Source organism: Rattus norvegicus, chromosome 15 (genome assembly GCF_036323735.1).
Source record: "Rattus norvegicus strain BN/NHsdMcwi chromosome 15, GRCr8, whole genome shotgun sequence".
In the NCBI taxonomy this organism is placed as follows: domain Eukaryota; kingdom Metazoa; phylum Chordata; class Mammalia; order Rodentia; family Muridae; genus Rattus; species Rattus norvegicus.
In genome coordinates, this window is record NC_086033.1 from 11,382,762 (window position 1) to 11,404,345 (window position 21,584).

At 45.1% G+C, this 21,584-nt stretch overlaps 1 protein-coding gene across 3 annotated transcripts in view; it reads left to right on the forward strand.

Moving 5' to 3' along the window:
• The window catches only part of Rarb (retinoic acid receptor, beta), a 644,786-nt gene that overhangs the window by 545,510 nt on the left and 77,692 nt on the right, over positions 1-21,584 (forward strand). For all 3 annotated transcript variants that reach the window (XM_017599578.3, NM_031529.1, XM_017599579.3), the window contains one exon: positions 19,540-19,681. In XM_017599578.3, the coding sequence (XP_017455067.1) occupies positions 19,540-19,681 (142 nt within the window). The remainder of the gene's footprint in view (positions 1-19,539; positions 19,682-21,584) is intronic.

Below are 21,584 nucleotides of genomic sequence, written 5' to 3' on the forward strand. Positions count from 1 at the left end.
ACCTGAAGGGACTAAGGGGCCAGCACTAACAGATTCTCTAGGAATTCATAACTTTCCCCAGGTGTTGTCTGGTTCTCCAAACATTTCAAAACCCCAAACCCTGGGCGTGTACAGCAGGCGGATGAGAACATACTTCCAAAGAACACCAAGTCAATTTCTTTGTTGTCAAAGTCTCCTAGACTTCATAGAGTTGGACCAGGTTTGGATGCTTGCCCAACAACTGTGTGCCCAAGCTCTGTGTGAGCCCAAAGTTCAGTCCGTTACTCCACTCAGCAGTCAGCACTTTGTGGCATCTGTGCAGATGCTAGGAAGGTGAGTGGGCATGAGTCATAGGGCTCCATCTGCAATGTTTTCTCTGCGATCGAAAGCACTATGAGAATGGTGGGCAGAACTGAAGGCCAGCAAGGCCCTACCGTGTGGCATGGCAGCTGTTCTCCATTGAACCTGGAAAGGGAATCCTACAGCCCTAGGCTGACCGGGCAGCTCCCTCAGTCAGGTGTTAGCAGCCTTTGGGTGAGGAGCCAGTGCTTTGCTTATGGAAGGTTGTAGGAGCCACTTCCTCCCCTCAGTGTCCTCCAGACATGGTTTTCTTCTCCACAGCTGCATCCAGCTCACTTGCAAAACCTGGCATCGCCTGGCCCTCGTTCCCATTTCATTTGCCTCGTGGGTTTCTTTGCCTTGTGGAAGCTTCCATCTAATGATTTTTTATTGCAACTAGTAGGTTGGTCTTTTTGTTTTGTTTTGTTTTTGTTTTAAGTATTTTCAGGCTCTATTTTAGGCTCTTTTACAGAACCTTTGTAACTACGGAAAAAGAAACAATAGTCCTGGTTTTTAAATTCTTTTAAAATTTATTTTCTCTGAAACTAATCTTGAAATAAGGTGTTAAGAACGTGTAACTTGTCAAAGATGCGGATGTGGGACTTGAACCCGGGCTGCCAAGCTGCAAGACTCAAGTCCCTCCCAAGTTTCCCTTTCCCTCCTGGAGCTGGGGAGCTGAGCACACAGCAGCCCACCGAGTCCTCTCTACGTTCCTTCTTCTAGTAGCTTCCTTGAGTTGTCGTCTTAATCATTTTGGGTCACTAAAAGAACATATTTTTTCACAGAAGAATCGGAGGGACCTCTGTATTAACATGCAACTATCAAGCTATTTTTCCATTAAATGTCTCCATGCTTACTCCTCAAAAGGGAACCAGCCACTCGTCTTGACAGCATAGCTCAGTTTGAAAGCCACGTGTCATGTGCAGCTCCTGTGTTAGAAAGCAGACGGAGTGTCCAGTGTACAAGAAAGTGGTGAGGAAGGAAAGCATTTTGGGGCCAGGTTTGGGGGAAGTTGTTTTATTTTGTTTTTCTTTTTGTGGACAGGTCTTATTATATAGCTCTGGCTAGCCTAGATCGTGATCCTTGTGCCTTCGCTTCCCAAGTGCTGGTGGGATAGATTTTTTTATTGGAAATGCTATTTATTTACATTTCAGATGTTATCCTCTTTCTGTGTTTCCCCTCTGCAAATATTCCCTATCCCATCCCCCCTCCCCTGCTTCTATGAGGGTGCTCCCCCACTCACCCACCTACGCTCACCTCATTGCCCTGGCATCCCCTACACTTGGGCCTGGAGCCTTCAGAGCAAACTATTTCTGGACAAAAATATGGGAAATTTGCTCACTGGTGGAAAAGCTAGGTGATAAGTGCTTGTGTGCACGTATGCTTCTGTGTATGTGTATGTGTGTGCGCGTGCACGTGTGTACATTTGTGAGTGTGTATGCATGCGTGAGTGTGTGAGTACATGGTTATATGTGTACCCTCCTCATTCATGTATGTGGTCGAATTCCTTGGTCTTTGTGGTAGAGGACTGACACATGCTTTCATCAAAGGCGTCAGGGCCTGGTAAGAGCAAGCTTCTGGGAGACTCGTTTGGGGATTAGGTGTATTCCAGAGAGTGACATCAGATGATTGGCTTCTCCACCCTGTTCGGTTTTCTGGAGCAGAAGAACATTATCCTAGCTATAGTTCTTGTTGCTGTGGTGAAGCACCAAAACAGCTTGGGAAGGGGAGGGGTTTTTTTTGGTTTATATTTTCACATCATAGTCCATCACTGAAGGAAGTCAGGACCTGAAGGCAGGAGCTGATACAGACCGTGGAAGGGTGTTGCTTATTGACTTGCTCTTCATGGCTTGCTAAGACTGCTTTCTTATAGAACCCAGGACCACCAGTCTAAGGGTGTCCCTCCCCACAATGGGTTGCTCCCCCTCCCATTAATTGCCAAGGAAATGCCCCACATGCTCGCCTGCTTACAGCCAGATCTTCTGGAGGCATATTTTCAATTGAAGTTTTTTCCTCTTATATGACTATAGGTTGTTTCAAATTGACTTAAAACTAGCCAGCACAAGTATGATACATCTTAAAATGTCATTTAATTCCATCTTTGTTGTATGGCTTTTGGGGATGAGACATGAGCAAATGTCTTCTCACTCCAAGTAGGGAACTGATGACAGACCAAATTATCAACACGACCAAGCTCCAGCTAGGTGAAGCAGTGGGTTTACTGGGATCACTTACACAAGCCTCCCTGACTCAAAGGCAGCTACGGCACTGAAAACCTGCTGGCCACGAGCAACAATTCATAAAACTTGGAGAGCAACCCTGGAGTCCTGAGGCATGCCGCACAACACGAAGGCAGCCCAACTGGTCAGCAAGCCTCTTCCAGATAGCCTGACTGGTCTTTGTCTGTGTAGTCCTTATCGCTTACATCATCTTAGGGAGGGCAGGGGGGCCCCAAGAATCTACTTTCAGGGACTTCCTGTGAAGTTTTAGTTGTTTACTTCCTGAATCTTAACAACCATTCTTTTAGAAACTTCAAAGTCTGAATTAGACTAGAAAGTTTCTCTCTAGAGTAGAAAGTCTCATCTGAACAGAATTTATTATGTGAGGGCTCTGCCCACAAGAGGATACAGATTAACCCCACAGAGCTACCAGGTTAAAAGACATAAATCGAAAGGGAAGGAGGAGGAGGAGAAGGAGGAGGAGGAGGAGGAAGAGGAGGAGGAGAAAGAAGAGGAGGAGGAGGAGGAGAAAGAAGAGGAGGAGGAGAAAGAAGAGGTGGAGGAGGAGGAGGAGGAGGAGGAGGAGGAGGAGGAGGAGGAAGAAGAAGAAGAAGAAGAAGAAGAAGAAGAAGAAGAAGAAGAAGAAGAAGAAGAAGAAGAAGAAGAAGAAGAAGAAAGAAAGAAAGAAAGAAAGAAAGAAAGAAAAGAAGAAGAAGGAGGAGGAGGAGGAGAAGGAAAAGGAGAAGGAGAAGGAGGAGAGGAAGAGGAAGAGGAAGAAGAAATCCAGCAACAACTTTCTGGAGCTCAAGGGAGCAAGGCAAACCAGGACTCAGAACTTAGAAATAAGCAAGACTGGGAGACAAACTGGATGTGAGCAGCGGCCTTTCTCCTTTCTTATTTCTTATTCTCTGCATTAGTTAATGGCTAATCTACAGACTGTGTGGCTCTCACATAGAGCACAGTTTAAAATATTTTATCATTAATGTGACAGGGAGTTGGATAAAGAAAATGAAGCGTGATTATAAAATGCTAATTATCACTCTCAAGTGCATAGTGGGCACTTGCGAATATTTGCAGCATAATTTGCTTTATTTATTATTTTGGTTTGGTTATAAATGTTAATTCAATTGCAGATGGTATGTTGGCAATTTACAGAGCTATAAAATTATTTGGAAATCCTAATATTTTCTACCAAAATGTTCCGTTGTTGATGGATGAGCTAAATTAAACCGTGCCTGCTCCTTAGAGTTAAATACATTTATTGGCAAGTAGGCTGCAGGATTCGCAGAGGGAGCTGACTCTGTTCACTCCTTCAAAAGACGATGAGATTTCTAACCCAAAGTGGAAGTTTTCTGGATGAGATGGGCATAGGAGGACAAGGTCTCTTTCCCACCACAGCCATGAGAGTGTGGCCAGGCTGAGGGCTTTCTTCACTCCTGATACAGAGCTCTGAGGACACAAACCAGTGTCATGTTTGCCTGTGTCCTACGAAAGGACTCAGAGAGCAGACTGTTGACGTCAGTATGCAGCGTCTCTCTCTCTCTCTCTCTCTCTCTCTCTCTCTCTCTCTCTCTCTCTCTCTGTGTGTGTGTGTGTGTATGTGTGTCTATGTATGTGTGTGTATGTGTGTGTGTATGGGTGTGTATGTGTGTGTATGTGTGAGTATGTGTGTGTGTGTGTGTGTGTGTGTGCGCGCGCACTCTGCATTTTCACTGATGACATAATATACACATTTTACACTAGGTTGTCAGACAAGGGGAAGTGGGATAAACCTTGCCTCCCACTGCATTTTATACAATCAAGGAAGAAATGGGTTATTTTTGTTGGTTTGGTTTTGGTTTTGTGTGTTTTGTTTTGTTTACATTTTAAATTCTTAAAATTGTATTAAGGAATAACATGCATTAAAAAGTTATCTTCAGCTCACTCTTAAGGATAAACAAGGTTTTTCCAGGCTGAAGAGATGGCTCAGTGTTCATGAGTGAGTAGTGTTGTTCTGAAAGACAACGAATTGGTTCCTAGCACCTATGTTAGGTGGCTACAAGCACCTGTGACTGTAGCTTCATGGTATATGATACCCTCTGGTCTCCATGGAGCACCCACATACACCCCCATCTCTCTTTGTCACACACACACACACACACACACACACACACACACGCACAGACAGAGGCATGCATGCCTGTCCATCTATGTGTGTTGTGTGTGGCTGCACCCTTACCACAGAGTGAGTATTTAAAAAGGAGATAATAATTAAAAGAAATCTTCCACGACCCAGATGAGACTCCTGTCACCATGTAGTGAACAAAATGGAAACTTCGGCCTGTTTCAGTTTTGTGTTCACCCTAATTATGTAATTTAATTATATAATTTAAGGGGCCATAAAACCTGGGGTAAGAAGAATTTTTTCTAGCAAATTCCTTGTTTTCAAAAGCTGGACAACAGTAAATGTGAATCCCAGCTTCCTTCTTTTGTGTTGTTAATAAGTAAAAGAGATGCTATGAAATTACCATTACATACACGCCAAACAACCTCTTTGCCCCCAAAATAAAAATAAAAGTAAAACTTGTTTTCTTTTATTGTCAAATTAAAGGCATAAACTAGGCCGTGTCCGTGCGGTGTTCTGCTTGCGTTCATAATTAGGAGTCCACGTGTAACAACCGTGTCAGCGGCACGCTCCTTCGCTAACCCATTTGGGGAGATGTCATTCCTTACTAAGAAATACTGTGCTTAATTAATTCTTGCTCCTAGGAGGTCAACCTGGGGCACATGTTATGGCTTTAATTGGTGGTATAAATCCTGAGACCCAGGAGGAAGAACAAGCTGAGCAGTCACTCTCTTGCCTTTTGGGGAGCATGCCATGGTGCCAACCCATCATGGACAGTGACGGCTTCTAGGTCTGATGGCTTGAGGTCCGGTCACACTGATGTTAGGATTAAAGGCTGATGCTCGATGAGAAAAGAGGTCCAGCAGCAGGTACCGGTCTCCTCCATTCAACAACAGGAGACGGCCTGCCCACCTTCTGACTGGGAAAAATATGTGTTCCTGGGAACTCCAGGTCCTACATATTAAATTATATTCATTATGCAACCCATCTGGAGTCCCTGCCAAGCCAAAACAATCATCTTATGAGCATTAGCAAAAGGAAGCAAGATGTAATTTTTTTAATTGTATACTTTTCATTTTCATTTATTTTTCCCTTTTATTGAAGAAGCCAGATCATAAGGAAACCAGCAAACCCTCCCTTGCCTCATCCCATCCAGGACACAGGCAGAAAATCCCTGGCTATGGCTTCTTGTACATGGTAGCTTGAGGTGACACGAGGCTATCTGAGGCAGAAGGCAATGGCTGGTTCAATATATTGAAGCTCACACTGTTGGGAGGTGGATTTCAGAGGGAAAGAGGACACAATGGCTGATGCCGGCATTCTCTGAAGTGGGCTGCCACAAATTACATTTGACAGAGTGGAAATGAAACTCATAAATATCACATAAGATGTAGTTTATTTTTGTGTCCTTTCATCAATGTCGGTTGGCTGGGTTTTGACTCAAGACAAAGTCTCCAGGATTTGGGACATTAGTTACTCGCTTCTGCTCTTTGCTTACCTGACTGCCAAGCTCGCACAGAATGTATAGAAATGAGGTTCCTCCCATTTGGGCCTGTGGAAATCTCAAACATCCGTCCTAGGCAGTCATATGAGGGGTTCAGTGAGCACTTTGTACAGCGCTTTGATGGCAGAGGGTAGCCCCTACTCCTGTGGACCCCACTGAGCTGGAGGGCAGGTGGCAGGTGGCTCTCTGCAGAGAGCTCCATGGGCAAATACCTACTGGAGCCAAGTGTGGTCCTGGATCTGATCTGGGAAAATATTCTGTGCAACAAAAGGCACGCAGACCACTGCCTGGGCATCTTCTGGGCCTGGCTGCCACTCCCCAGAAGCTCACCTGGGAAAACTCCTGGGTTGCTAGTTCTGAAGACTCACTTCGAATTCAGCAACTGTGACGTGCTTTGAGGCTGCCCAGTGTGCATGCATCTTTCTTGGTGACAGTCTTAACAGGTTTACAGTGTAGAAGAAACTAGACTAAATTCTGAGTTTCCAGTTGGGAATCCTAAGTTCTATAATTGGCCCTGTTTCATTAGGTGTCTCGCACAGGTTAGCAATTGTGTGTGTTATTATATATATGTGGCTATATTATAAATGTGTATTACACATATACATATATACATATATACATACATACACATACACACACACACACACACACACACACACACATATATATATATATATATATATATATATATATATATATATATATATATATATATATATATATACTCAATTGCTCTAAATCAATTCTTTCCACTTGGTCAGGCAAACCCCCATGACTCCCTCTGGTTATGGCTCTGTGACATGACTGAATTTTGGAGGGAAGTGGTGGGGGGATTCTGGGTGAGGGTTTCTCGGTCATACACAGTTGCTCTTTTGTGCCTAGATGGAATGGAGAATATCGTGTTGCCCATTGACCAAGTAGGGCCTGGAACTCACAACACTTCTGACTCCTGAGTTACAGATTACAGCTGGAAGCCCTCCTGCCAGGATTCTGTCTTCTTCTGTAAGGTTCTGTAAGGAGACAGGCCATCTCACTCTTTCTTACCCATACAGATGCAATGACAGCTTCATGGCAAGCAAACACAGCAGTTCTGGGCTTCTTCTTAATGCAGTCACTTCCCCTCAATGACTTGGCCCACCTCTTCCTGCCTCAGTCTCCTCCACTGCCACTTTCAAGAGAACAGACAAGATACCGGCACAATTAAAAGGGAAAATGGTCCACATCCCTTGCCAGTTGTGAATGAACGCAGAATACACAAAGACACAGTAGTTTGTAAATAATTCACGCCTGCACTTTTTCCCAGTCCGTAAATGAAAACACCTAAGGTGGAATGACCAGCGGGCAGTCCTTCCTTCCCCCATTGAGATAACAAGATGGGCGGAGAAAACTCACATTGGGGTGGTTTTTTTGGAGCACTGTGCAGATAAAAATTAAAAATTAAAGAGAATGCTTTGAGCGAGCAGGCTCATAAAAGCCATTTTGAAATTTAAGATTACAAATTAGTTCAAGTCTCCTTCAGAAGGACTCCTGCATGTGGGGTTCCTTTTTCCTGGGAAGGTGGAAACCTTCCCTTAACGTGATTGCCTGACGCTGTCACAGCATCTGTGATGCTGGCCAGGGTGTCCTGGACAGTTCTCTTATGCACCAGAAGCCAATTCTTGACCTTATGGCATTATCCTCAGGGGACCTTGAAAACAAACACGAGTTGGGGTGAGATGCAAGGGTCCCCAGAGTAGATTGAGGGTAACTCAAAGAGTACCTGCATTCCTCTCTTGAGGAAGAGCTTGCAGGACCTGCCGGGATCTATCCACCTGCACAACTCCCAGGGGCTGCAGCAGGAGAATTGCTCCCTCCAAACCCCTCAAGTCTGGAAACAATGTTGCCTGGCTAACTGTGTTCAGAAGACTGCATGGCCCTTTGCTGGTTCGTGTAGTTCATTTGTGATTTATGGAGCCTAGCTCTGGTTTTTTCCTACGCCTGCCTGTGAACATCTCCTAATTACCCATTGGAGAAAACTGGACAGAAATCTCCTTTCAGAGATTGTGTGCGTTCCAAGGAAAAGGGCCAAACCCGTCCAAAGAAACGTTTGGTCTTGTTTGATCTAAGGAAAATAAGCCCCAAACTCCACAATACACATATGGTTCAAATACCCTGGTGTGTTTGGATCAAGTATTCAAAAGAAACACACCCTCCCATGTTATCTCCTTTGCCCTTCTGGAAACCATCAGAAGGATGAACGTTGTTCCCTGGACCCATTATCTCTAGAGAGGAAGACTAGGGTGAGGCCCCCAAAACTCCAGGTGAGCCTTCCTACCCAGGAGCAGGGACACAGCATTTTTTCTTTTTTTTCATCTTTATTAACTTGGGTATTTCTTATTTACATTTTGATTGTTATTCCCCTTCCCCGTTTCCAGGCCAACATCCCCCTAACCCCTCCCCCTCCCCTTCTCTATGGGTGTTCCCCTCCCCATCCTTCCCTCATTACCAACCTCCCCCCAGCAATCACGTTCACTGGGGGTTTAGTCTTAGCAGGACCAACGGCTTCCCCTTCCACTGGTGCTCTTACTATGCTATTCATTGCTACCTATAAGGTTGGAGCCCAGGGTCAGTCCATGGATAGTCTTTGGGTAGTGGCTTAGTCCCTGGAAGCTCTGGTTGGTTGGCATTGTTGTTCATATGGGGTCTCAAGCCCCTTCAGCTCTTCCAGTCCTTTCTCTGATTCCTTCAACAGGGGTCCCGTTCTCAGTTCAGTGGACTGCTGCTGGCATTCGCCTATGTATTTGCTGTATTCTGGGTGAGACACAGCATCTTTAGAGCAGGCTTTGACACCAGGGACTGCCAAGTCCTTTAATAAGCCCTCCTTGGGCCCCAGGAAGCTCTCTGCAGCCAGACTGCAGAGGGGATGCAGTTTTGATGTGGGCAATGGAGGATTGTGCAGCTTTTCACGAAAGATAGATGTTCCTTCTGTCTAAAGGCAGCAATTTTTGAAAATGAAGCTGAGTGTTTAGAAATAAGGGCTCTGTCAGGGAAAATAAAACAGCTCCCGCTACATCCATTAGGTGGCCTCTAATTGAAAGCCAGAGAGCCATCTGAGTCACGGGCAGGTGCCTCTTTCACTGTCCATGGCCTCTGGTGTGGTGAGAGGCAGCCGCTCTGCATCAGCCAGAATTGGACAGAACAGAGACAGGAAAACAGGCTTAAAAATTAATTCTGTGTATTCTGCTAACTTTTCTCTCCATAGAGTGGGAGCCGTACATGTACACTGAAAGCCTTGGAAACAACAGTAGCTGCACAGTGCACTTCTCCCAAGCAGGCGCTCGGGTAGAGACTAATGTGCTAATTGTAGGCAAGTTCATGGTGTTTAAAAGAACTTTACCTTTCCATTGGGGACCTATTTGATCTCAAATCTTGGCCGCGTGCTGATATAATGTAGCTACTTTAATATTAAAGATCGAGAAAGGGGAGCCTGTAGGTGAAATTTCAGCCCATCTCCTTGCTAATTTGGTGAGAGAGAAGGGGAGTTGGAATAAATCACTAAATTAGCATCTCTGCCTGAATTTATGATACTGGGGCCTTGCTGCTGGAAATATCACTTCCCTTTCCTTATTCGGAGAATGTTCTGGGGAAGGAAGTGGGGGAGGGGGCCAATCAAGGATAAGGTATAATGACATAGCTATGTGCAGCCACCATAAGGAGTTCCATGGCTTTCTGTGCTACCCTAAAAATTTAATTTCAAAAAGCAAAGAAGAGAAGAATTTTGATGGCTATCCATTCATTGGGTTTGGGGTCTCTGCTGGCCTTGCCCCTCCTATGTTAGTATTCCAGGGGCTTTCACCCCCAGAGAGTGAAATATAGCTCTTCCTGCCAAGGTGAACTGTCTTGTACATACACAAGGCAGCACCCTGTTTTAAAATTTCTAATAGGCTGTGTTGATGACTGGGAACAAGAGCATGGTTTCCTGAGGGTCTGCCTCTCCTCTCTGATGGCGTGTGAGCGTGCGTGATGCACAGGACACTGACCACTTCTGTGCTTGTGGCTGTGACTTGGGATGATGCCTTCTCAGGTCAGACTGTCGTCTGGCGCCAACCTGGCTTTTCCACACAAGGACAGGCTCCATTTTGGAAGCTCGGTCTTGAGCAGTATTTTCTAGATAAGTGAGATGAGATCCCACTCCCTCAACTCCCTCATAGCAGTGTCTACTGCAGCAAGGCGAGGTCTCTTTCCCTGTTGATTTCCAGATGCTGGGTTTTTGAAGGCACAGCTGTGAGTGTCTAAGTTGCCTGCCTCTTCTGGCCCTACACCGCCTTGGACTTCTTTCCTTTCCCCTTCAGCTTTAGAATGGAAATGTGTATAAAGTCATTGAGAAAAATACTACCAGGAGGACTCTAAACTGGCCTTGAAAATTCAACCCACTTGAGGTGGAAGGAAAAGACCCATCAAATTGCAGAGAGCCATCTTTCTCTCTACTAATTTAGGTCTTTAATGCCCTAAAACATTGTAGATCCATCATAATTATTGGTATCTGTGAAAGGGCTTTGAATTATGTGCTGTGAGGGGTTGCCATGGCAATCTTCAGTATCACTGGGAGTGTTACGACAGAGCCAAGTCCTGCCTGTGTCAGTGGTGAGCACTGCACACCAGATTTTCAGACTTTAAGATTCATGCTCTTTTGCAAAGCATTTTAGAGTGTAATGGAGTACATTCTGACTCTGTTTCCTTCTGCTAACATTCTTGACCCTCCTTTCCAGTCCAGACAGGAATCTGTAATTGAAGTGCAGATTATCTTTATGACTGATGCTCAGAACAGTGGGGCCTCTCACTCCTGGGCTTTAGCTAAGGAGCTATTCTGGTACATTTTCTCCATAAAATAACGAGAAGTTAAAAGCTTCAAATTCTTTGGCTTCTTGCCTTGCTCTATCTAGTGTAACCATAACTGTGTGTTGGTAACTATGGGAGACACTGTGGAAGGGCACCAAAGAACTGACCCATGTAATCTAGAGAGCAGATGGCTTTGGTTGGTTTAAAAGAAATGGTCTCAAGTTAAAGAATACTCTGGGAGCCCAGTGAATCCCTTCACTGTAGAAGCTGTTCTGCTCTTGGTGCTGGAGATTTTCTTCTGCAACTTCAAACTCTCAACATGCAATCAATGTGCTCCCATGTATCATCTTTACCTCATGTACCCTTCTGTACTAGAGTTCTTGGGATAATCCATTTGTTGCCCCAACCCTGTTTTCTTGACCTTCTTCTAGATTGTTCTGAATTGGGGTGAATCTCCAATACAGTTGGGGACATCCAGAGATCAACAGTTAAGCTTCTGAGCCCTCCTGGAGTTTCACCTCATGATCCCAGTCTTGGAAAGAAAATTTTATGCAACTATGGAAAAGTTCTTAGTGTGCCTGCTCCTCCCCCTGCCCTGGCCTCCCAGAGTCCCCTAGTAAGAAAGTAAACACCATAGTCAAATACAAACAACAGGAAAGCTTTGCCTTCCTGGCTCTTGCTAACGCAGTGAAATTTCTCAGAGGCATCTCAAGGGAGTGCAGGGGAGTCAGTGACTATGGGGACTACCTAATTCTGTCTGATCCCTAGCCTCTCAACAGCCTGCTCAAGCAGAAGAACCTGGGGACTCTCAGACGCCATGAGCTCAAGAAAGAGAAAGGCCCAGACTACCCTGGAAATGCTTGTTTCTCTAAAGACATTCTGTACCATGAACCCATGTGGTCCTGTGAGAGCACATGCTCACAACTCATCCATTGAAATGGTCATTTTCATTAACAGCTTGGGGCGTTTGACTAATTTAGAGGATCACTAATTAGAACAGGATTATGATAATTAAGCTTTCATGAAGCTTTGTCGTTTATAACCTTTATTTCCCCCAATATCATATGTTTTTTCAACTAAATTAAAATATTTGATTCAAGTGGGTCATCTCTTCTGACCATAGGTTTATTTGTTTGTTTTTTGTTTTGTATGAATTATCCAGCAGTGTTTCTTCACGAGGTTCTGTTCACAGTTAGCCTAGGCCTGTGCCCTTCTTGGCATGCTCAGAGTCTGGAAGTGTGGGCCTTAACCACCACTGGAGTAAGTGCAGTCCCTTGGCCAAGAGCAGAGGCCACCTCTCTTAACCAATCACAGGCAGTTTTAACTAACAAGGGTTTAAAGGGACTGAGAGCAATGGTTCCTGGGACTGAGGGAAGTTGATCTCTCGGAGGGAACCTCACCTGACAGAGTCTGGGAAAATGACTCTACGTGCAGAAACGGTGTTCTGTCTGAGCTCGCCATCAAGCCTTTGCACTCACCTTATATCGCTGTTCATTTTTGTTCCCTGACCTCCCAGCCTGGGACCCAGTCCTGGCAGGGATCTATTTACTTATTTAAAAAACAAAACAATCTTCATCCCCTCCCTCTGGGGCAGCTGGACTTCCTTCTGTGGAACAGAGATGAGGAGAAACTGTTCGGAGAAACTGTACTTGTTCCTTCATCCTGCAACAGGCAGCCCCAACTTAACACCAGCTGGCTGGCTTTGCCTTAGGTCCGTGCCTGCCATCTCAGAAGGAAACCCTCCATCATCACAGCAGTCACTGTGTTTCCTCTCTTTCCCTCTCTCTCACCCATTGTCTTTTCTGCTGGGTGGATAGGGTCTTCACTTTTCTGCCTGCCACAAGCCTGCTATTTAAAACTTCCCAGATGCTGTCACGAACGGGCTTCCAGCCACTGAGGGTGTTTCTGTTTGTTTAAGGCAACATGTTTCCTGGTCTTGCAACCTTGCTTCCCAGAACGGCCAGAGGATTATTCCACAGTCCCCCAAACCCCTACCCCTGCTGATGGCAGGTCTGGGAATATGACTGTTGTCTGCTGTCCTCAGCAGTCTATGATCTGGGTGGTCACCCGACTACTCTTTGATTGAGATAGGCTTGGTGGGATAAAACACATAAGGTTCCTGGATCCCTTTCCCTTTGAACTTAACCTGGTAGAGAAATTAATTAGGCCACAGCTCAGCTCATTCGTATGGTCTGTTCTACCCCATTTCTGTGGCTGTGATAAAATATCATGACAAAAAAGAACTTAGGGGAGGGGGCTGGGGATTTAGCTCAGTGGTAGAGCGCTTACCTAGGGAGCGCAAGGCCCTGGGTTCGGTCCCCAGCTCCGGAAAAAAAAGAACCAAAAAAAAAAAAGAACTTAGGGGATAAAGATTTTGTTTCCACTGACATTTTCAAGCTACAGTAATCATTTCAGGGAAGTCAAAACAGCCAGTCATATCACATCCACAATCAAGGACAGGGGAATGATTGCATATATGTTTAGTGCTCAGCACATTCTCAATACTTAGTTCAGGACTGTTTGGTAAGGAATGGTGTTAACCACAGTGGCCCGAGTCTTCACACATCAGTTATCAATCAAGACAACCCCCTATATAGACATGCCCGATAGCTCACTGAGGCTCTCCTCCAGGATAGTCTAGGGTGTTTCGAATTAACAATTAAAGCTAATTACACCATGTCCCACACTACCTTTTGAGTGACATTCTCCTGACTCAGTGTTTTTTTTTTTGTGACTAAAAATGATGCCAAAATAAAGTTTTCACTTAGTGCTTAACCTTAAACCACTGTAATATACGTTACACATCTAAGCCTGATTAGTCAGCTGTCAAGTTCGACACCCGCACTGTCAGAATAACACAGCATGACTCCTCACAAGCAGCTGTGTATAAACTGAAGCGGGTGATGGCGATACTATCTCAGAGTAAAGATTACTGGGCTATTATGCTCTTGCCCAGTGAAGGCCAGGTCAGGTATTATATGCTTATATTGTTTCCCAGTTCCCAACATCTAACATCATCGTCGTCGTCGTCGTCATCATCATCATCATCATCATCATCATCATCATAGTAATGTAACTTTTGGTCAAGTCAAGAACTCCCAACTCCCTTGGCAGTTTTAGATAACCATAATTCTGACCCTGGCCTCTTTTGCATAGAAGAGTACAGTGCCTCCCTAGTCCATACTTGGTATTCCTTCAAGGGCTTTGAAGTCTGAACACCGTCCCTTCTTCTGTTGTCTCCTATGCACTCCCATCATTCACTCTGTGCCCCCAGAAAACACTGCTGCTCACATTCTACCCCTTCTCTAGAGCCTGGGACCAATGATGAGTCTCCTCTGACTCATTTGAACCCCCATTGCTTTCATTTACTCAGTCAGGATTTTATTGTGACCTACTATGTGCTAAATACCACACCAATCTTTTCTATGGCTTGCTTCTGTAGAGTTCTTCCCACATTGCTTGTCGGTTTAGCTGAGGTCAAATGTAGTGTTCTGACCGCACTGCTCTGCGGCATCGTTAGCAGAGCTCCCTGGTCATATTCTCTCATACACTGTGTTAGTTTCTCCTCTGTTACTATGATAGACAAAAAGAAAGGGTTTGTAGCAGCGCTAAACGGGGACCAAATGTTCAAACATAGAAATGCATAGAACACATGTTATATTCAACTCACAGCTCAGACTGATGAAGCCATGACGAAGCCTTGCCATTCACACCAGTCAGTTGACGTTAAGTTACTGATCAACGAGGAGACGAGGGAGCACACGCTCATGGAACTGGGAGGGCTTGGCCCAGAAGAATGCAGAGACTGCCAGCACTGTTCTTTCCAATTAGAGAATCACTATTTTAATCACAGAATTGTGTGAGAATTCTTCTATAAGGAACCTTTAAGGAACCAGGTCTTTCTAATAGCAAGAATGATCACTTGCCAAGCTCTTGTTCTCTGACAGGCGCTGGACTGTGGCTGATGCTTGCCCATCCAAGTGGGTAGGAACTTGCACATGAGGGAACTGGGGCCTTAGCTCAAAGCTACAGAAGCAGTTAAGTGGTGGGGTCAGAATTAAAATCCACACAGGCCCGAATTAAAACCTAGCTCACAACTGTAGACCAGTGTCTCAATTTTAAAATTCGGCCTCTGTGAAAGATAAAAATTCAGCCTCTGTGGAAGATAAGGAGTACTGTTACACATGACACCATCCAGAAGCTACGAAACTAGACATGGCCAGTGGATTGGGAGGCTCTAGAGCCATGCTTTGGAAGTGTTAAATGGGAGAATGTGGCTCAACTTAGTCACATGACAAAATATGATGGGGGCGAGCCAGACCACTTCTTTCTGTGTCCTTTATGAACAAGCAGGTTCAAGGTATTCATCCACTGAGGGAACTTGGAAGTTTAGGTATTTAGGTACAGGAAGATATTTGAGTCTCTTTTGTTTTAGGATAGTTTCTTCGCTGACTATAATAGGAAGTGAGGCACAGCAGCGATCTTCCATATCCCCAGGTGAGACAGAAATAGTCTCAGCTGGTTGTGAGCACCCATTGTGGTGAATAAAGGAGCCACATGGCTCTAACATGAATCCCTGGTTTTGTCCTCCGTAGCTAGGGATCCTGACAAGATTTGATAGATATGACATAAGAACAGTTGAGAACTTCACAGACAGAAAATACTAGAGACTCGAAAATACTGGTACGCCTTCCTGATGTGGGAATGAGTGACCTTCGTGTTGCCAGCTTTGACTCTTCAGACAGCAGAATCCATAGTCAATAAAATCATGGTTAATCAATGGAAGTTGTAATCATCCATTGAAAGTGTTAAGCACTCAACAGAAGTCATGATTGATTTGAAAACATGGGGAGTGGCCAACAGAATCATGGTTGACACCAGTCAGTTGACACACACAAGTCAGGGTTTGTCAACAGAATCCCCACTGACAAAGCTGATGCCCACTCCTTGATCAGCAACTTTTTCCTTGTTTTGTTGAAAGAAGCATTGTGATTCCCCCTCTTAAGTGCAAGCAATGTCATCCTAAGGAATGCATTTAATGTTAACGGATATCTTAAATGAAGTGAGGTGTGAATCCAAAACTACCTTATAGGCTCTGCTTATGACTTGAACATCATCATTCATTCAATCAACAATTATTTATTGAATTATATGTCAAATTCTGCCACAGCCCTAGTATACACTATCCTGCTTCCTTGACAGTCTCTTTCACCACATCCAGTCATTCCAGGAAGCTGTAGTGGACACTGTGATGACACCAGTGTGTTTGCTGCAGTTACAGGAGCCAGCCTCCCTGCCAGTCTCATGTTATAAAGACCCGGGCACCAGAAAGCATGGCAGTCCTGAAGCCCCATGTTGGGAAAATTCATTATGTCTTTGGACTCTGTAGACTGTGACCATGGCCACCATCTGGCGTTCCTCATGCTACCCATGTAACCTTGAAAGCAGACAGTACTACCACTTAATACTTTAACTTTCCTTGAATGAATGAATGAATGAATGAATGAATGAAGCTTATAAGAAGGAATACCAAAGCTTCTAGGAGAAAAGCATCCTTCTATGTATCAGTTACAAAAGGCTTTCTTGATGACGCACTCCCTGGGATATCTGGGGTAAAGAAAGGTTAGAAGTATGAGGGTTGGGGTCAAAAACTGAGTCCTAAAGTCTCAGCCACAAGCCCCGTGTCACTACCAAAGGGTCTCAACTTCAAGTCTGCCATAGGTATTCACCTGAAGGCTTTCCCTTAAGGCCATTTCATGACTCTGAGAGGACTGCAAATGGCACTGGAGTCCTTGCTGTCCTGTAAGCTTCTAGCTAATATAGAAAACTCCCACTCCTGCTCATTCCAGGGGAAGATGTATCTCTCCTTATACTTCTGACACTGCACTTTCCTGACCATCCTACTCTTTACTGTCTGGTACTGTGTTGCATTTGTAACCCAAGACTGGGCATCTGGAAAGACGATGTCAGTGTGTCCTCCAGTCCCTGATCGAGGAGCAGAGAGCTCAGCTGTATAAAGTTGTGACCAGCTTATGACACAGGGACAGTGAGGAGGCTACTGGCAGGGGCTTGACTTCCAGGGCAGGGGCAACCTCTCAGCTGGGTCTGCCCTCTCCTGCCCTTTACCAGATACAAGCCACTCTGAATCTTCCCATAATCAGCCTCTTGTTCCTTCCCCTACAGGCGTTTACTAGCTACTGGCTTCAAGAACTATTATATGCGAACCTCTGAAGCCCATTTTTTAACACCCAAGGCCAATCGTGTAAGGCCTTTCATTGTGAGTCAGACATATATGTGGCTTTAAATCACATTGAATCACATGATAAAAACATGAATTCCCTCAGAATTTCTTTAAAAAAAAAAACTCATGAAATTCGGATAATGCCAGTGATATTAACTCGTATTCTGTCTCAGCAAAGAATGGGGCAAACCAGAGTTCCACGCCATCCATAAACTTAACTCTCCACGGGGCATGAGATTCCATTTGAACATTGGCTCACTGGGCTTTCTATGCTTACAGCGCAGGCTTCCCAAGCAAGCCAGAGATAAAACAATTCCATCTTGACGCTCAAGAATCCTATACAAAATTATTAAATCATCAGTGGCCTGGGGCTTTGTGCCCCTCCTCATCCACACGTAGTTCTGGAAGCTTCGGCCTCTAGCAGGGTTGAGGTTTATGCAGGATGGCATAAGTTGTGGGTGACACAAAACTCCATAAGAATCACAGACAGTCTCTGTTTACCCAACACACGGATCAAAATACCTCCCAGCATGCATCACAGTCGGCAAGGGTTCTGCCAAGCTGGGAGTGATTTCCTGAACCTGAGACCTGCTGACGCCCAGCCAAAGTCTGATCTGGAAAATTAAGAAGTCGTATTTGGTTTCAGTCATTGTTTCTGAGCCATGCTGAGGGGTAATTAGTGATGGATAAAGTTCTTCAGTTTGCTCTTATTTCCCTTGAATATCATGGTGTTCTTTTTCTGTGCTCCCCAGTCACCTACAATTTGCCGAACCGAATATTTGGGTTTTAATAAATGAAAAGGGCACCCGTGGTTCCCGTCTCTTTAGTTCCTCACACACACACACACAAAGACTATCACCTCCACCGTGTTGTTCTTTGTCAAGGAGTAATTTTTTTTTTAATGTTGAGTTGGTACCTCTGAGAACCAGGGGTGCTGTGTAGTGTTCTGAGAAAGGCCGTTCTGCCACAGAAGCACACACTTCTGAGGTTCCAGGACACTGGTGACCTGTTGGTGATTCTGATCATCCTTATAACACCAAAGGTAGAAAATTAAATCACATTTTTTTTTGAAAAAATGTGTGTGGGGGGGGCTACTGATAACTCAGAAGTCTTAAACCAGATGTCCAGTCTCTTACAGTGAAACCATGCCAGTAACGATATGTCTATTTAGACTCTCAAATCCTAGGTGGGGCACCTGTGTGAAAATCCTGTGCAACGTGCACTCCACAAGCATTCTTGGCGCACAGTGGAGCACTAGCAGTCGTTAGTCAGGCTCCTGCCGTGATAGTCCACTACAGGCGAGGTTGTGCTCACATGAGAAGACTGTTCAGCATATTTCCTGCCTTCAGAAAAATGGTTTGTAGAGTGGTTGTAAATCCCACCGCAACTGGTCAGGTAGAGCCCCATGCTTTTAATACTCGGGGCGGCAGCTTATCGGGCAAGCATTTTATCACCTGCTATGCCCTCATGTTGATTTGAACAAGCGGCACTCCATTAACCACGGCGGTAGAGCTGTCTGGTAGTAACTGGGGGACAGAAGAGACGTGAGGTCCCTACTTTGGAACCTAAAGTTTGCTCCATTTTGTGAGCGTTTCACGCACTCTCTGGATCTACTGCTGAGTTTATCAAAGCCTTCTCGGGAAGTTAAAGCAGTGGCAACCCGCTCAGCACAGACATGTAAATAAAGCCAAATAAAAATTGTATTTAATTTATTAATGAGAAGACTAAATGCAAAGCTAGCTCAAAAGGATGACAGGAGGGACATATAGGTATATAGTAGATCAGTAAGTAGAGATATGTAGTAGGTAGGTAAGTAGATACATAGTAGGTAGGTGAGTAGATACATAGTAGGTATGTAGTGTGGTAGATATATAGTAGGTAGGTAAGTGGGTAGTTACTTTAGGATGACAGAAGGGTAATGTAGATATCTAGTAGGTAGGTAAGTAGGTAGTTATGTTAGCTAAACTGGCATGGGTTCTAGCTCTGTTTGAAGTTTTCCAAGCAAATCAACTTGATATTTGTTTTAGTAAGACATTCGTTTGGCAGCCATCTCTAGTTTTGACAGAAGGGTCTTTGGGGCAAAGGAGTTAAGAAGAGCATGCCACAGCCCCTTGGAACATGTGAGCTGCCAGGGGTGAGTGCTGGGAACAGAACCTGTGTCCTCTGCAAGAATAAGCCACTGAGCCATCATTTCTCTAGACCCGGGGTTTGGGGTTTTCAGTTCAGCTTCTTGCAGCCATCCTGTTTTCAGCAGACAAAGCCCAATGTGCATCCCAAGGTGGGCTCTGGTCTCGTGTGGAGCTAGCTGTTTATCTGCTCATCTTCTTGCTCGCAGGGCTTTTTCCGACGAAGCATTCAGAAGAACATGATCTACACTTGCCACCGGGATAAGAACTGCGTTATTAACAAGGTCACTAGGAATCGATGCCAGTACTGCCGCCTGCAGAAGTGCTTTGAAGTGGGCATGTCCAAAGAGTGTGAGTGGAATCTCCGTTTACTTATCTCTGTATAGATTTGCTCGGCTTCTAAGATCCAACCGTCAAGAGCTTTAACAAGGGACATTCAGAGGTCACAAAAATGGCATGCCACCATGGCCAGGTACAAAAAGAGATGGCGTAAAAAAAAAAAATAAATAACCATGAAGACTCTGACAAGTTTGAGTGGTTGCTCCAGTCTTAGGAGTGGCTGTGGATTCCAGAAGGGTTCCTGACTCAGTGAGGTTCTCTCGAGCTGACAGTCAGTGCAGCCATGACCCTCTGTATCCTCATCCCGACAGCGGGAATACTGTAGCAAGGGGTGAAGGAGACAAAAGGCCGTAAGACTTGGGGAAGTAATGCCTATTTGTAGATGGGAGGCATGGTGCACACTTGTTTTAGAAGGATCATTTGGGTGCTGGGGGCACTGAGATTTTTCTCAAGTTGAGTTAGCTTTTCTCTTCAAAACCATTCCTTCCCAACGAGAATAACAAAAATACTTAAATGAGTTAAAATTGCTTATTGGGGGGGCTGGGGATTTAGCTCAGTGGTAGAGCGCTTACCTAGGAAGCGCAAGGCCCTGGGTTCGGTCCCCAGCTCCGAAAAAAAGAACCAAAAAAAAAATTGCTTATTGGGCCATAAGCATCTGATACTAGGGAGTTGACAGCAGATTTATTGGTGTAGATGGATGTTATAGACACGGATTTTTTTCCATTATTTACATTTTTCTCCTTGATGCTTCTATGTAGAATAGAATATGACGGCAAATTGTTCAGCCATCAGGCCTAAAGCATCAGAGGGATGCGTCCCAGGTGAATGGGCCAGGCAGCAGGCACCCCAGGTGAGACCCAGAGGGCCTCGCTACTTCTTCATCCATCCCTTAGGGGATGTCGAAAGCTCACTGCAGATGAGTCCTTAGGCCAGGTCCTCCTCAGGAACCTGGAGATGTCTTTGCCCTCCAGGAGCATAGGGCAAGAAGCCAGATACCCATCGTGATTTTACTATGCATTAGAAGAGCATGTGTGAACCAACAACTTTTGTCGTAACCTTAAAGAGGAGCCTGGACTGCTCCAGCGGTGTCAGGCTTCTTGTGTTACCAACCAGCCCAGGGACTGCAACGGCTGTTTCTCAGAAGACAGACACACACTTCTTAGCACTGTTTCTTCCTCTGGCCGATTGCTTGGACTTCTACTCTTCAGGAATAGGATTAGCATGGTTCATCTTATGCCAGCTGGCTGTCCATTCTAACCACAGTGCTCAATTCACTGAATGTACCTAGGCCAGTTTCAAGAGAGAAAGTTTAGACGGGTTGGACAGATGTACTCTCCTTTCCAAAGCATGTGAACAGAAAAGCAAACGATCACATTGGAGAGTCATCTGAAGGACAAGGTGGACCTTCTAATGGAAAAGCAGATGACCTAAAGCAAGCTTTAGACAGCAGCCCTGGATGGCAGTGCCAGCCCACCCCATGGCCTCGGCCTTCACACCATTCAATTAGGTTTACCAAGAGATAGTCATCATGGCCTTTGGAGTCAAAGTCCTGTTCATCCATAGAGTTCCCAGGAACAAGCCTGAGTGAGGCAACCAGTCAGAAGGGCTGTGTGCAGACCATTCCCTCTGGGTAGCTCTATCTGTACAAGTCAGATCGTGTGGCCACATATCATCCAGTTACTTGATCTCTCCAAATGGAGTGAGTTACTAGCAAGCAAGAAACCTGGACCTGGGAAGCCAATGTTCAATTATCTTAGGGCCGACCTTTCTCCCCTGCCGGGAAAGGCCTGCTGACCTGAAATGACTGTGTTATTTACATAAGTGACACCAGGAGGGTCACCTGATGTTCTGGTTTTGGTCTGACATCCATGCCATGATATTTACCTGGGTGACACTTGGCAGGTCACCTGATGCT